This window comes from Nematostella vectensis, chromosome 1 (genome assembly GCF_932526225.1).
Source record: "Nematostella vectensis chromosome 1, jaNemVect1.1, whole genome shotgun sequence".
Lineage (NCBI taxonomy): Eukaryota > Metazoa > Cnidaria > Anthozoa > Actiniaria > Edwardsiidae > Nematostella > Nematostella vectensis.
In genome coordinates this window covers 15536763-15552640 of record NC_064034.1, presented here as the reverse complement: position 1 = coordinate 15552640, position 15878 = coordinate 15536763, and the positions used below count along the sequence as shown (strand labels likewise).

Sequence of the window (15878 nt, the reverse complement as noted above, 5' to 3'; positions counted from 1 at the left end):
GAACGGATCTCCTGGCCTAAACAAATCGACTGTTACACCTGGTGTTTTTCGCTCTGTTTACCCGGTGTTTTTCGCTATGTTTACCCGGTGCTTTTCGCTATGTTCGCCCGGTGTTTTTAGCTATGTTTACCCCGGTGGTTTTCACTATTATTACCCGGTGCTTTTTGCTATAATTACCCGGTGTTATTCGCTACGTTTATTCGGTGTTTTTCGCTATGTTTACCTGGTGTTTTTCGCTATGTTCACCAGGTGTTTTTCGCTATGTTTACCCAGTGATTTTCGCTTTTTTTACCCAGTGTTTTTCTCTGTTTTTACCCGGTGGTTTTCTCTATGCTCGCCCGGTGTTTTTCGCTATGATTACCCGGTGTTATTCGCTACGTTCGCCCGGTATTATTCGCTACGTTTACCCGGTGTTTTTCGTTATGTTTAACCTGGTGTTTTTCGCTATGTTCACCAGTTGTTTTAAGCCATATACCAGCAGTGTTTCTCGCTATGTTTTTACCCGGTATTTTTAGCTATGTTCACACGGTGTTTCTCGCTATGTTCACCCGGTGTTTTCTCTATGTTTACCAGTGTTTTTCGCTATGTTTTTACCAGGTATTTATCGCAATGTTCACCCGGTGTTTCTCGCTATGTTTACCAGCAGTGTTTTTCGCTGTTTTTACCCGGTATTTTTCGCTGTTTACCAGTGTTATTCGCTATTCTTTTACCCGGTATTTATCGCTATGTTCACTCGGTATTTCTCGCTGTTTACCGAGAAAAAGTAAATAAGCTTATTCGAATAATTACGGTAACCGCCCTGTCAAGATGCAAGTCCATAGTGGGTCTCATTGGCACACGGAAAGTAAAATAAATCCCTGTTGATTATCACATAGCCTGCTCTTATTTTGAGTTATTCGGAAATGTCATGGTTTCGTACGCGCAACGGCCAATGCTGGTCGTCTCTTTGCGCGCCATGATTCCCAATGTTCTCAAACCAGCGGGGAACGGTCATAGTCCCACCCTGGCGGCAGTGGTCGCTTGTGCAGTGATCGCTTGATAGCGAGTGGTCGCAGAATGTGGTCGATTAATAGAGGGTGGTCTTGTGTACCTCCGTAATGAAACCTTGTTTTCTTTTTTCCTAACGTCTGTCGAAGCTAAGTAATTGTTGTTATCACGAGGTTTAGTGCTGAGAGGTTTGATGTATCTTTGCCTGGACAAGCCTGTGTGGCGTTTCGATAGTGGAGTAAAACTGACGAGCTTGTGACCTTTCAAACAACACAATTAAACAACACAACACAATTGAACCGGCAATGTTCACGGTAAAAAAGTATTTATTAAATGACATTTTACTACACCAGTAGCTTCGAGTTCTTTATCAACTTGAACAGATACAATTATTCAATAATTTAAATCGATTGAAATCGATCCATTGATGCGAATTGTATAGTCTATAACCAGTGACCTTTCGTTCCATGTTTAGCTATTTACACACAAATCACGGGTCTGACAGAAGATCAAGTGACGTGTGTTGTTTTAGGAAATCAACACAAAGACTATGTTTACACAAAGAAGTATAGTTAAAAACATTGAAAAATATACAGCTCCTAAATATATATATATATATATATGTATAATATAAAAACTCCTAGAACCTTAGGCCTTTCGAGATAGCTACATAGTTGTGTATAAAATAATATAAAACGGCCGAATTCAGTTCTCAAAAATACCATTACTACAATCCAAAACTTTATAAATCCTAAGTACATTGACGGGGATATTTTCTGAATATTGAGATTTTTCACTATAATATAAAGCTCGAGTTTTTACGCACACGATAGTGTGTTTTTCTGTGTTTGGCGAGATGATCCGAGCGAGAGAATCTCTTGTCGCAAACATCACAGACGAATGGCTTGACTCCGCTGTGCGATCGCTTGTGGCGCGCGAGTTCATCTGACCGGGAGAATCTCCAGTTACAGCCCTTCCACGTGCAAATAAACGGTTTCTCCCCAGTATGTCGGCGTATGTGCGCTTTGAGATGAGAGCTCTTCGTGTAGATCTTGTTGCATCCTTCATAATGGCACTTGTATTCCCTTGTAGATGGTCGGCGACGACCTTTATCCGCCTTCAGCGCTGCTGGTTTCCGCGCGCCGTTGCAAGTTGACATGGTACCAGCGAAACTGAGTCCAGGCTGCTTTCCCGGGTGCTTTAGGTTAGGTATGACATCGGTTGGGTCTACTTGCTTCTCGGTCATGTCGCTAACTGAACTGGACTCGCTACTACTATCCTCATTACCCGGCAGCACTAGCCCACTTGCGGTAAACACCAGGTTATCCTTATGGGGCCTCTCAAATTCCAGGGTTTGTTTGTAGTAAGAGTTGAACGCGCTAGATATCAGGTAGTCTCGTAGCTCATCGGCTTCGTCTTGTTCGGAGTCCACGGTTTTCGTATCTTCCATAGAATCAGCCAGTCCCTTGCTGAACAGGTAGTCGATATACACATCAAAGGGACATGAAGGGCCCATGGTGTCATAACTGAACTGATCTTCATCAAAAATTGAAGTTGGAGAGTCCAAAACAAAGTCTTCGTCCGAATCAATGACTCCACCGAATAGCACATCCATATCCATGCTGTGCCGCAAGCTATATAAACGAGAAAGCAGAGATTCCCCCTTGTGTTACTTTAGCTAGAAAAAGCTACAAGTGAAGTGTGTAGAGTGCAAACAAACAGCGCGACCCCTTGTTTTTCCGTAATACAATTTAAAGCCACGATTGGCTTATTTGTCAATTTGAGACAATCTTTCAGGAGATAATGATAACCGTCAACATCACAAATACACCCGACTGTCACAGCCACCTCGATCATGAGCAAGCACAGGCCCTGCGCAGCTTGCCTCCTACAAACAAATACAAACAATATGGCATGATACGACCAGTAGAGTACCGTCCTAGTGTAGTAACAGCTAGTTATGATGCGAATTTTTGCTTTGCTTTACTCCCCGATGTAGGTTTGACCTTCTGATCTTTAACGAGAGTGCACTTGTTATGCTTGGACCTGTCCAGTCGTGGAAGCCTAAAAACCTTTGGTGTTATTGATTATGTTGTTTCTCTCTTCTTGATTGACAAAGTCGAGCCAGCCCAAACCCCGGGGATCCCATCAAGGTAAATTAATTTGTTCATGAATCGCGTAATAAAGAGAAATTCTCAAAGTGTGAGAAAATTTGGAACGCTTTGCTGCTATCCGTGGGGACAAGCCATATGATGTTGTGGGTATTCGATAAGTATACACTTGAGGCTTTGGTAGCGTGTGATCCTACTTTGCTGCGTAATTTCTATTCGTTTTTGTATTCTGAGTGGTTTGCAAACATGCTCTTCCCCCGCTGTTTTCTCGCTGATAGGAAAAACAATTACGTGTCAGTTTGTTTTCTTTAAAAAGGCCCTTACCGGAAAAATAACACCGATTCTTCTTTGAGGCAATCAAGAAGACACGAACGGAGGTGCTGCAATCTCGAGTAATCCCACAATGACTTGGCATACATAGGCCAGTAGGAAACTAACTGTTAATTTTGTGCAAAGAATATAATCATCACAGATGACTTCCTGAACCCGGAAAACAGCGGCATACTAACGCTCATAAGATGCGCATATAATTCGCATACACGCATGACTCCATACTCTTGGATGGTAGTGCTCTAGGAAGAAGTTTATGCTATTGTAATATTTAGCGATTAAGTCAAATATGTGTCGTTCAAATAAACAAAGCAAGTGCTGAACCTGTAATAGAATCGTCAGCTAACTTTGCATAGATTAAGTGTTAGGTTTCAGCGCTGTGACAGTTTTCTTTCGGATTGTATTCCTGAGATAGTGCGGCACCGAAAGCGTGACCGCATGGCGCCTTAAAAAAAAAAAAAAAAAATGCCACATCGGACCACCGCGCTTAAGAGAACTAGCGAGAGTTAAAGCTCTCAGCTCTGTTCCCCATGGGGTATTTCCCTTTGAATGCTGTTGAGATCAATACCCCTGCAATAAATGGAAAATAAAATACACCACTTCCCGTGCAGAGAGGCCCTGGTTTTTTGGTCTTTTTTTTGTCCGTCAGGCTTTATCTCACAAAGAAAAGGCTGACAGCTTTTTAAATGTTTATGACAAATTGACTTTGCACTGGATCATAACAGTTTTTATAGTAAAAATATTTAAAATATTTACTTTAATTGTCAGTTGATATAAACAAATGTTAATCTCCCGGATGTAAGCACGTTATCTCAATAACGACACAAGGGTTTGGTGTGACAAGAAAAGACGAAAAAAACTGTGTTTGCAAAGGGAATTTGCTCTGATGAAACTTGCCATGGAAGTTCTGTCCTTCCTTTCGTCTATCCTCGCAAGTATCTTCTGAGTTGTAGAGAAGGATGACAAACACGAAAGACAGCCATTTCACTTTTGGAGTATTTCCTCCCAGACCGACAGAGCATACACCGTTTTTAAAAAAATGTGTGTCACTTATACTGCAGGCAGATAACATGAAGTGTAGTTCAAACATGATCACTGAAATCAGCAGCATAGGATCTTGCGTGCATGGTTTTAGTTTCACTTTTTTTCATCTTTGGGTAAACACACAAGCAAATTCAAACCACCTAGATTCGGTAATACCCTTCTAGTTTCTTTACGCCATCTACTCGAGCAAATAAAAATTACCACATAAATTTTGCTGACATGTCTACACAGCATACTATAGCTGTCAACTAAAAGTGTCAACTCAAAGTTGCTCGTGCAGATGAGGCTTTACTGAAGACGGCTGCAGGGCTATTCGGGCTTCCGACTGCATGCTTTTCAGGCACGTATTAAGGATTGACTGAGTGGGGGTGCGCAATCATAGGAATCATATGAAAAAAGCATAGTATTTGAAGACTTCATAAGAAATGACCCACTTTTTGGCCGCCAAGGGGGAGGGGGGGGGGGGCGCTGACGCGGGTACGCGGGTGATTTTCCTGTGGTCGGTATAAGACTGTAACGTCGGTATAAGACGTCACAGGAAAGTCCCAGTCCTCCTCTCCCAGCACAGGAGACCCTATAAGAATGCGAGGGACTGGACTAGGGAAGAGGTCAAAACATTGGTACTTCTTAGGGACCCATCCGTCACCACCCGACTATTGAGAGGGGAGGTACAATGTGCCACCACACACCTCTGGGGGAGGGTACTATGTGGCACCACACACCTCTGGGGGGGAGGGTACTGGCAACACACACCCTCTGGGGGGAGGGTACTATGTGGCAACACGCACCTCTGGGGGGAGGGTACTATGTGGCAACACACACCCTCTGGGGGGAGGGTACTATGTGGCAACACGCACCTCTGGGGGAGGGTACTATGTGGCAACACACACCTCTGGGGGGAGGGTACTATGTGGCAACACGCACCTCTGGGGGAGGGTACTATGTGGCAACACACACCTCTGGGGGGAGGGTACTATGTGGCAACACGCACCTCTGGGGGAGGGTACTATGTGGCAACACACACCTCTGGGGGGAGGGTACTATGTGGCACCATATCATCCTTTAGATAAGAGGGGGGATACCACCAGCCTCTGCAAGAGAAGATGGAGGGGTGCTATTTTCTATATACTCTGCAGTACATGCCTGGTACTCTCTGTCTGCAAGCTAGCAAACAACGAAAAAGCAGCCTACACACAACTTCTATTCAGTCTATTCTACTATAAAAAGTCGTAACCCCAGACTCGAGTGAGGGTTTAAATAGTCCAAGCTATTTTAACAACATTTACACATGGTAAACGGTCAACGGTATTTGTTTGACATATAAATCCTTGTTTCTGCTTATAACAAACAAAGCTATTTAACGTTTGGCTGAAGATATACCGTGCATATCAATATGTCTTTAAAATGACTATAAAAACCTTTTTATAATAATTATCTTTATAATTATCGCTATATGTTAAAAAGCTCCCTATTAATAAAATTTTAAAAACAAGATTGATTACCTAATTGAATAAGGCGAGGAGAGGGGTTTACCGGAAATTTGGTCCTCTGAAATGGAAAAACGAACCACACCGCTCAAAATCCTGGCTACGGGCCTGTTCTTTACTTTCCGATTCTATCGTTTCCGCGAGTAACCAAAACTGTGAATACAAGTAAAACACCTAGAAATGCTAAGAAAAAATGATTTATCGAAATTTAAGCTGTGTAACTCATTTTATTTGACCCTTTATAGTTAACTCCTTATTAAAATCTTCTTCTGTTCTTGTTCCCTTTCATTTAATCTGAAAGCTACTTATTTGCAATTATTCTGTAATAGTTGATTCTGTTTTTGAAAAGCGATTGCATGTTTTTCGCTATTATTATTATTATTATTATTATTATTATTATTATTGTTGTTGTCGTTGTCGTTGTCGTTGTCGTTGTTGTTGTTGTTGTTGTTTTTGTTGTTGTTATATCAGTCTGTATTGTGGGTTGCTTTTGGAATATTAGATAAGACTACCGTTCCTATCCTACGCCACACCTCTTTGTCAACACTCAGAAAAATGACAGCTTTAAAAGAATAAGTCTATACAATAAAAAGTTGCTTATATATATACGATATTCCGGCAAACAAATACCAAATTGGTCCATAGCCGTAGCAAGCCTTGAATTATTGATGGGGGGGGGGGGGGGGAAGAAACATTAAAAAAACAATGGCGGGCACAGCCGCGCCCCTACTGGTAATATGGGGGGGGGGGGGGGGCACGTGCATAATCAAACTGCTTAATGTTGCTTGCGCTACATCCCTTCCCCCCAGGAAAAATGGGAATGGGGGAGACCTATGCCCATAGAGTTCTTTTCGCTTTTAGATAGAAATTAGAAATAAGACTGCAGAAGTGGAGAAGTCACTGACTGAAAGAATTCATTCGATAACGAATATCCTCGCGGACCGTCTTTCTATGACCATTATCTGTCCATCCGGTAATGCGGCCACGTCTTGAGCCTTGAATCGCTTATCATTAAACCTGGCGACGATAAAGCCCTCTAACGTATACATTTGCACACAGCTTAAGCTATTAGAACAAACGACAAGATTTTTATTCCCATCGATCGCAATGCTATTCACAGTTGCATCATCCGGGCCACTCCGCGATCGACCAATCTCAAGCTTTGCCTGATCCTTCTTGTTAAAGAGGGTCACGCCAGGCATTCTCGAGTCGGCGACTACGACTAAGTCACTGTGCGTGACGGTGCGTGACGGAAGACAGTCAGGGACGACCTGGGCCAAGTCGATCACTTCTACTAACTCGGCTTTTGAATTAAACACTTGTATTCTGCCATTGTATGTATCGCTCACTACGATCTGGCCCTTGTCGTCAACGTGTACCCCCAAAGGACTCATGAATGCGCCCTTCTTCTTCCCCCTCTTGCCAAACTGGTTCAATACTTTCCCGGTCCTGGTGTCAAACACCTGCATGCGATGGTTATTTTTATCCGCCACGACAATGATGAACTCGTCCAAGAAGGCGATCCCATCAGGATCATTGAAGCATCCTCTCTTTCCGCCCTCATGGCCGATGATGTTAAGGAGGGCTCCATTCCTATCGAACACTGCGACACAGTGCTGTTTATCGTCCGTAATGGCGACTAAGGTAAATTTCTTGTTGACAGCAATACCACTGAGTGATCTGAGCGGGGGGGTGTTTCCCCATTTCATGATAAACTCAGAGACGACACGCATTTCTCGCGGAAGAACCTTGACTTTCATGGGGCTACCACTGACATGGAGACCGTGGACAAGAACGTCAACGTTAAATTCACCTGATATTAAGGGGAGGAACTCAACCTCGCTCAGACCCTCCGCCGGCCCCTCTTTTACTCGAACATCAGTCACTCTCGTGGAAGGCGTGACAAGCGTGTCAATTACGCTTCCAGGGGCAATGCTTGGTTCACCCGCAGCTGTATATGTAAACAAATTCAGCTTGGCTATGGCGCCTGCCTCGGTTTTGTACTCTTTATTCAACACAAGGCTGCATTTCCAGGGGTCTGTCGGTTTGATAATCTGTACCACTCCTATTTTCCCCTCTTTGAGTTTTGCGGCTTCTGTGCTTTCAATGAATCGTATGCTTGGGTCGTATTTAGATGGGCAGTTTTTGGCTGCGTTATTAATAAAATCATCGCATATTTTACGAACAATTTCTTCGTGTAACTTTGAGTCAGGACTGTTCATATATTTTGCAGCATCTTCTCGAACTTTTTTCGTCTCCTTTAAACGTTTCTCGAACTCTGCCTTCTCCTTATTCATATCTTTTGCCAATTCGTCTTTCAACGTTGTTATGCGTGATTGAAGCTCCTTCTTGCTTGCATTTATACACGAGATCAATTTGTCTGCTTCTTTGGCTACTTCTTTCTTGGCATTTTCCGCATTTTTACCCAATTGGTTCAGCGTAGATTTCAAGTCATTGATTATATTAGCAAGACTTTTCTCTCTTGCCTTTAAAGTTTCAAACTTGTCTAAAGCAGTCTGCGACATTTTTGTATTTCGTTTAGCCTGACAGAAGTAATGAGAAACTATCAGTTATGAATAGAATGTTGGCGGTTGAGTGCCTCTGGATGCTTCTCAGCAAGGAACAAATGAAGCGAGAAGTTTCCGTTGTGACATATGCCACTAAATATAATGTTTTTATCTTAGGCGGCATATGCAAACTTTCCCCATTTTGGGTTCTAGTAAAAGCAACGAACCATAAGCATTGCATTCTTGGACGGGAAAGCGGACCTCTTTATTCCATTACTTTATTTTATGCGTTCTGCGCACCCTTTAACTTAAACAAGATATATGTGCTGCCTCGTACCAAGGCGTTTCAAGTCACTAAAACAAAATATCACTGCCGCGGAAAGCAATTATGCGAGACAAGTGAGCACAATGAACCATGGGAAGGTTAGTGCTGATGGAGCATGGCTAGTAAGCGCCTGGGTACGAGGCAGATCTTGATAAGCAAACCTTTATATAGCTTCATAAAACGACACTCGCCCGGTCAAGGCTTCAGCATGCGCTCGTGTTCATTAAAACTAGATTGTAACGTAAGAAAACAAGATCGACTGCGTCTCGTTGCGTACTTTTTTGTCCATGACACGCTGTGACGTCATCTGTGCATCTATTAAAGGACAGAAGCACGCAAAAATGAGATCTATTCGTCAAATACAGGACAATCCTACCCATGATCTACGGCTGAGGGACGATTGCTTTTCCTAGGCAATATGTCCAAAAATGGAATAATCTACGGGGGCGTAGCTAGGATTTGCTGAGAGGGTGGGGTATCATATGGAAAACGTTTGATATTTAACTTTCCTCTAATAAGCAGAAATGGCCCACTTTTGGCGTGGCTACACAGTCTGACGTGGTAATCATATTTTTTTCTTATTCTACAATTGATACATGTGTCTAGGTCCTTATGGTCAGGTAATTCTACGGTGTTTGGTAGAATCTATAAGCAGTAAAAACAATGCACTGCAAAATAATATTATAGGGTGTGTTTCAAAATAAACAGTCGATTCATCAGGAAGGCTTTTCTTTATTAAAAGAGATTCCTTTTATAAACATTAATTTCAAGCAAATAGACATACCTATACGCAGATATTAAAATACGATGCAACTATTAAATTACTACACTCATTATATCAAGTCAATTCTAGCTGATACTATAGGTGTACAGTGTTCTATATACAGTGCTGTAGATAAGAGAATTAACACGCCAGAGGTAACTTACGCACAGGCGGAACCCAACTTTGTCTTACCTAAGCCACAAAACGATACCAAGCTAAAGGGGCACAGTGCGCTGTTTTACTCACCCACCACACCCTTTCACTGGACAAGTTGGCAAAAAGTCAGAGACTGTAGTAAACGCATAGTGTTAACAAGAGTCTATAGTAGGCTTATAACTTAAAGCGCCCTTGTCAGCCACACCTTTGTTATTGTTTTTATTTTATATTGGAAGGCACAAATGTGATGAATCTCGAAATACAGTAACCACCTAAAACCAAAGTTTAATACTTTATTTACCAAATCAATCGCATTGGCATTACCAAAGTGTCGCATTGGCTTCCCTAAATCAGCCAATGGAATGGATGCTTCTTCACACTTTGTACTTTGCTAGGATGACAAAATAGAGACTGACAGACGCTGTTTAAGCGGCTAATAAAATGCGTGGAAACTCTTTAATCGAATCAATAGGAGAGGAAATAGCCCAGTGTAATCATCGCCAACATAAGCTTGCAACGCTACGCTCGGCTGACCATGAGATAAGGGAATGCTGGCGAACTACTGCACTGCGCCTCCGAGCATGTTTCAAACAGCGAATCTTTACTTTTGGCTACGCTGTGGCGATGTTTGCAGGGGCTTTAAAGTTTACAAACGAGATAATGAACGCTATTATCATCGAATCCGTATTGTAGCTTACTTTTCACATAGGCCGTAATGTCTTGTATTCAAGGTTAAAATAGCAGTATACATTTACATACACAACGACCTGGATGATTTTGGAGAATTTCCAATTCTGAATACGCCCCTGTAACTATGACAACAAGACGCTTACCAGCGCGCACTCTCTGACGGTAAATAACCTCATGGCAATGAATTGAAATAAGGGAGTTAAGGCATCCAGTAAAATTTTCACCCAGCCAAACACACACCGAAATTTCTATCGTAAAATTAGCTAGAATAAAAACGAGATGGCTACAGTTAAGTACTTCCTATCCGCGTCTTTGACTCCACACAATTATCAAGTTCCCAGAAATATTTATAAATTAAAAACCTCTAAAACAATTGAGCCTCAACGAGGCTGCTGAAAATAAATATAATACATCTGCACATACGAATATTTGAAGAGATTTTGAGGGAGTAAGAGAGCTCTTATGTACACAGGGATGCCCAAACTCCCATCTAGGGGCTATAATAGCTATAATCTGGATATAAAAATATTGCAGCCTGGGTCATAGCTCCATATCCTGTGCTTCATCCTCTGAAAAGTCACTAATAATGCTCTCACTTGATGATGAGAGCTCTTCTTGTTCTTTGAGAGCTTCCTCAGTGGCATATCTCCTAATGTACTCTGTAGATTGAAAAATAAATAAATGTAAAAACCTTTTTCAATAAAATTGGACGGAAAATTTCGCCTCTCAATCTTCCAAGTTAAAGTGGCTACTATTGCTACTTATTTTATACCTTCCATCCTATGTAACCCCAAAACCGAGAGAATGGTCTTGCTCTAACTTAGTAATCAGGTGTAATCTAAGGATGGGGGCAATGGTGCATGTGCACCCCCCTGAACTACCACAACCCATTGTTTTTGTATTGAAGAATAAAAAAATCTTATACTTCCACAGTTTATTTACATCAGAATCAAATGTAAATAAGCTTGTAACGATTCACCTTCTTCAGTCTGCCCTGAAGAAGTCTTATTAAAGACGAAAATTTGGCAGAGTCGATTTCCAGTTTTTGGAGTATTATACTTTCACAGGATATCTATGGTCTAGGCACCCCTTCGCAAACCTCTGCTATATTTGCCTAAAACTTTTCTTTCTATTTTGATTAAGCACTTTTCCCACACACAAAAACAAGACATTTAAGGCAAAATGGGAGATGTTTTTTTATGGATGTTTGAATGCCTCTTTTCCTGGTTTGATGATATTTAGTTTAGAGAGTTTGTAGGTATGATAGAGTGTCTGTAAAATTGAGGTATACATACCATGCATTGAGGGATGTGACGTTTTATACATGTCAGCATGGGCTGCCCCCCCCCCCCCTTGGATATGGTATAAAGGGTTGTTCTAAAGTACCTGATATTTTCTCCTTGTATTGATCTGGCTTATGTAAGAATAATGCTGCTGCGTCTCCATTCAGGGGGTCAATAGGGTTTGGATATGATAGCAGTTGAGGCAAAAATGACTCAAATATGTTTGATAAATCTGCAATTCAACCATATGATTGATTAGCACAGTGCAACATGTCAAGCAATATTGAATATTGCAGTAATAATTCACACAACCAGGGCTGTCAAAATGTACTTAAGTAGGTAGTTACTTAAAAAAGTAGTCTGTTGTAAGGGGATCGATGCAAAATTAGCTCTATTACTCATTTTAAACATTGGGCAAAAAGTAACTGGCAATAAAATGTAACTGGCAGAGCCCCAGCAGTTGCCGGCTTGTTTTGACAGCCCTGTACAACTGGGGGATTTGATAAGAGGTTTGTGGTATTGCAGTTGTTAACTCAAATTATTTATTGATATTCAAGTGAATTCCAGATTATTGCAACTAAGTATATCATTCAGTCTGAAGGGTATCTATTATATATTAAAGCACCACCAAGGGGTTCATTAGGCCCTGGCAGATGGCAAAACCGCCAGCTATTTTCCACAGAGCAGCGGCTACTTTTGTTTTCATTAAAAAAGTTGATTTATGTTTGATTTATGTTTTGTTTATGGTTGTTGATTTTTATTTGAACTAATAAAATAAAATAACTTCCAACCCCTACTTATCAATCTCCACCACCTGCTCTGAAACTTGAAACCCCTGCCCTACTGTAACCCCCATGAGTGTGTAAATGATATTAAGTAGTCACCAAATGTATACCGTAAAGAGCTGTCCAGGCTTGGTTTATTACATCTAAACAGACTGTCCCAGACCTGAGAATAGTCAAACATAAACTATAAGAGGAGGGCATTTGCACACTATTAAACCACATCAAAGTTAGTATACTTTTAATAAAAAAAACTAAATTGAATCATTAATAAAAATTAAATTGTATGGGTAACTCAACTTATAGATCTAAGTCTGATTGTTAAGGCAGCCGCATTTGTTGTTGTTTACAATAAAAAATATGAATGTCTATTTGACAGTCCTCAAAATAACAATATACAAGTCTGATTCATTATGCAGATGTAGATCAGCAAATCAAATTTCATGTTACCTTCAATATTCAAATAAAATTCAAATAACTTGACTTCCTGCTATCTTGATCTTTTTTTCCCTTAGCCAAATTTGGATTTGTTTTTTCTATTACTCTTACTTTTGTCAAATGAATGAATTCTATCCAAGACACACAAAATGTGATACTTATTCATGACTCATATAAAAGTATAAGCAGCTAACATATATTTTTCAATTAACCACACTTACTCAAACACAGGTAACAAGAACTGATGTTTGTCTCACTTAAGAGTCGGAGTAAGTATGGCACTACTGTAGTTCATACTTACGCTTCATCTATGTTTGGGTGGTATATTTTATTCACAAAACCTATATAGGAAAGCAGAAACAAGAAATAAGTCATCACTATTGTGAACAAACGTTTAAAGATTTAAAGGAACTTACCAATAGATGGTGATTTAAATGGGTATTTCTCTGGTAAATCAACTCGAACTTTCCATACACCACCTTCATATGGGGCTGAGAAGAACAGAAAAGCAATATGTAGGGTTTTTTTCTCTCGAATTCAGCTAACAAAAATTTGGAAACAGTGATAAATTAATAAAGTTAATAAAATCTAATTGCTGCAAAAGTAGCAATGATCTATATTGTCTGCTAATAAAAATGTTATTTAGCTTTAAACTATGTTAGACTAAGCATCAATTTGAGTTGATGTTTTAATTTCTATGTTGTTCAATAATCAGAATATTAGTAGTGTTTTAAAATGCATTATGATCTTATGACCATTTTAAAAGTTTATTAAGAATATCATACATAGTCCTTTTAAATAAAGTAATTACATCTTAACTACCCAACAGCCAAAATTACCATATCCTGTAAATTTTAACGGAATACGTCATATTTTTATTATTAAGACACAAATGGGATACTGGGTATAAGTGACGTTATTCGTCATGACGTTGAAAAGTGATTTCCCTTCTTCATGACTTGATTTATTTAATATCTTTACAAATATCTTTAATATCTACAAATATTTACTAAAAGGTAAATCTGGCGACAACAGTTATGCACAAGAAACGAATTTGTGATGTGCTCCCCACAAGGCATATTGTATGGACAGAGGGACTGTTTCAAGACACATAATAACAATATCCTTTGAAGAGCAATGTCTCTGCGTAATGTTTAAATAATCTACAAAAGAATAACCTGCTTTGACAAGCCAAGTTCCATCGATAGTGAGGAATCCCAATAAAATAATTTTGTAAACAAAGGCTCTTACGAAAAAAAAAACACTTGAACGTCACAACACGAAAATGCAAACGTGAGGATGATGAAAACACACATTAAAAGTAGGCAAAACAGCCATTGTGAAGGATCAGGGATGAAATTAAAATCACGAGCAATTAAAATGAGAGATTTTATAGATTTTAAGGCATGTATTTCCAAACTCTTCGGGTTGATGATGTTTTATTAATCAAGATTGAGTTAAAACCTCGGATAGAAAAGTGAAAGCCAATATCACGGACGTATAAATGCGAAATATAGTAGTACTTGGAATCATGTAGGGCTTAGTAGCGTGCACATAAAAGTGTTGAACATGCTAAAATAAAACAGATAAGCATATATACAGTCTATGGACTGACGCGAAAACCAAAACCACAACAAAAACACAAGCGCCTTCGACTTACTTCCTACAGGCCCAAAAAACTTGACGATGAATTCGTTGAGGCCACCTAGAATTGTCACTTCGTGTTTGCTTTCAATTCTACCAAAGGAATCAGTTAAGAAAAAAGTATATACGAGTACAGTCACAACAACATCGATAATATAATAAGTACAGCAGTGATAGAGCAAGGCAAGCGCCATTTTGTCTTCACAACACAACTTTCATCAACAGAATTCCGGCTGCATAGAATAGCATCTAGGAAAGGATACAGCTTTATAACATCAGTATCTATCCGCCTCTTCCCTGGCGACGGAGATGACATTCTAAACAGCTAAATCCTAGAATATATGTGCCGTCCAAAGACCTTCTACTCCGTATTAAACAATGGAGGGCACTGAATTTTCTGGCTCATTTGTTGACGTAACATTATATTTTGGTCACGTGTGTCACAAGCTCCGCCTCCCAAATCTCGCGGCCGTGGAGATCATTTAAAGGATCAACAAAAATAATTGATCTGTTATAATCCTTATTTATAGAAATTATCTCAACTTACAAAGAGTTTACATAATCAATGTGAAGCCAAAAAATACATTTAAGCGACATTTACTCCATTCCTTGGCTCATACCGAACAAAAAAAAACAAAACAAAAACAAACAGCAAAAGAACAAACAAATTTTGTGTCACCCAGGACTTTGAGGATGTATGGCGGGTTCTGGCTCTCGTTGCTTAGCAAGCGGCTGTGTCGGACCGAGCAAAGCGCTTGAATTAGGCCCTACCACAGGCTTACCATCCTAATGTTGTTATTCGCACGCCCGGGTTATTTTAAAGAAGAACGGATCTCAGTTTTTTTTATCATAGAATAAAGGTCAAATAAACACTCATTGCCTTTATTTTTGTTTCATGTGTCTTGAGGTAGAACAGTCGCGAAAGGGGGGTTTTGAGGGGGGAGGGGGGGTAATCTGTGTCCGTTCCTCTGTGAACTAACCCCGGCGTGCGAATTACAACTTTAGGATGGTAAGCCCGTGAGACGGTCGAGGCTCTGGAACCAGGGTAGTAAGCCCGTGGCCCTAATCCATCTCAAGTTGCACTCGTCTGGCCTTGAGTAGTGAGTAGTGAAAAACGTGCTGGGACTTCCTTTTAAAAATACTCTTCTAGATTTTAAACAAAATAGGCTAAGGACGTCGAGAGGTGGCAAAGTTTCGGTAACCCTGTGTCTGTTGGTCTGGAAGGACCTGGTAAGAGTCACACATGTAGCGTGTACTGGAAAGTGCGAATTGAGGTGACCGGACGACGCATTTGAGCGGCTAAAACTGCAGTGTAAAAGACCTAGGATGTT

At 40.4% G+C, this 15878-nt stretch overlaps 3 protein-coding genes across 3 annotated transcripts; all 3 read right to left on the bottom strand.

Annotated features, from left to right (window-relative positions):
- Positions 1–1295: 1295 nt before the first annotated feature.
- On the bottom strand, positions 1296–3758 carry LOC5521002 (Krueppel-like factor 3). Its single transcript, XM_032366225.2, has 2 exons — positions 3423–3758; positions 1296–2875 (listed from the first exon to the last, which is right to left on the bottom strand). Exon 2 carries the CDS (start codon positions 2606–2608, stop codon positions 1784–1786), a length of 825 nt encoding a protein of 274 aa, XP_032222116.1. The 5' UTR covers positions 2609–2875; positions 3423–3758; the 3' UTR covers positions 1296–1783.
- Positions 3759–5766: 2008 nt separating this feature from the next.
- Positions 5767–9235, bottom strand: LOC5521001 (E3 ubiquitin-protein ligase TRIM71). Its single transcript, XM_032366221.2, has one exon. It carries the CDS (start codon positions 8482–8484, stop codon positions 6874–6876), a length of 1611 nt encoding a protein of 536 aa, XP_032222112.1. The 5' UTR covers positions 8485–9235; the 3' UTR covers positions 5767–6873.
- A 268-nt stretch (positions 9236–9503) lies between these two features.
- Positions 9504–14970, bottom strand: LOC5521000 (ubiquitin-conjugating enzyme E2 H). The gene is made up of 7 exons (XM_001640760.3): positions 14811–14970; positions 14564–14640; positions 13320–13394; positions 13205–13244; positions 12579–12631; positions 11787–11915; positions 9504–11059 (listed from the first exon to the last, which is right to left on the bottom strand). The coding sequence occupies exons 1-7, from the start codon at positions 14861–14863 to the stop codon at positions 10941–10943; spliced, it is 546 nt and encodes a 181-aa protein (XP_001640810.1). The 5' UTR covers positions 14864–14970; the 3' UTR covers positions 9504–10940.
- Between the last annotated feature and the right edge of the window lie 908 nt (positions 14971–15878).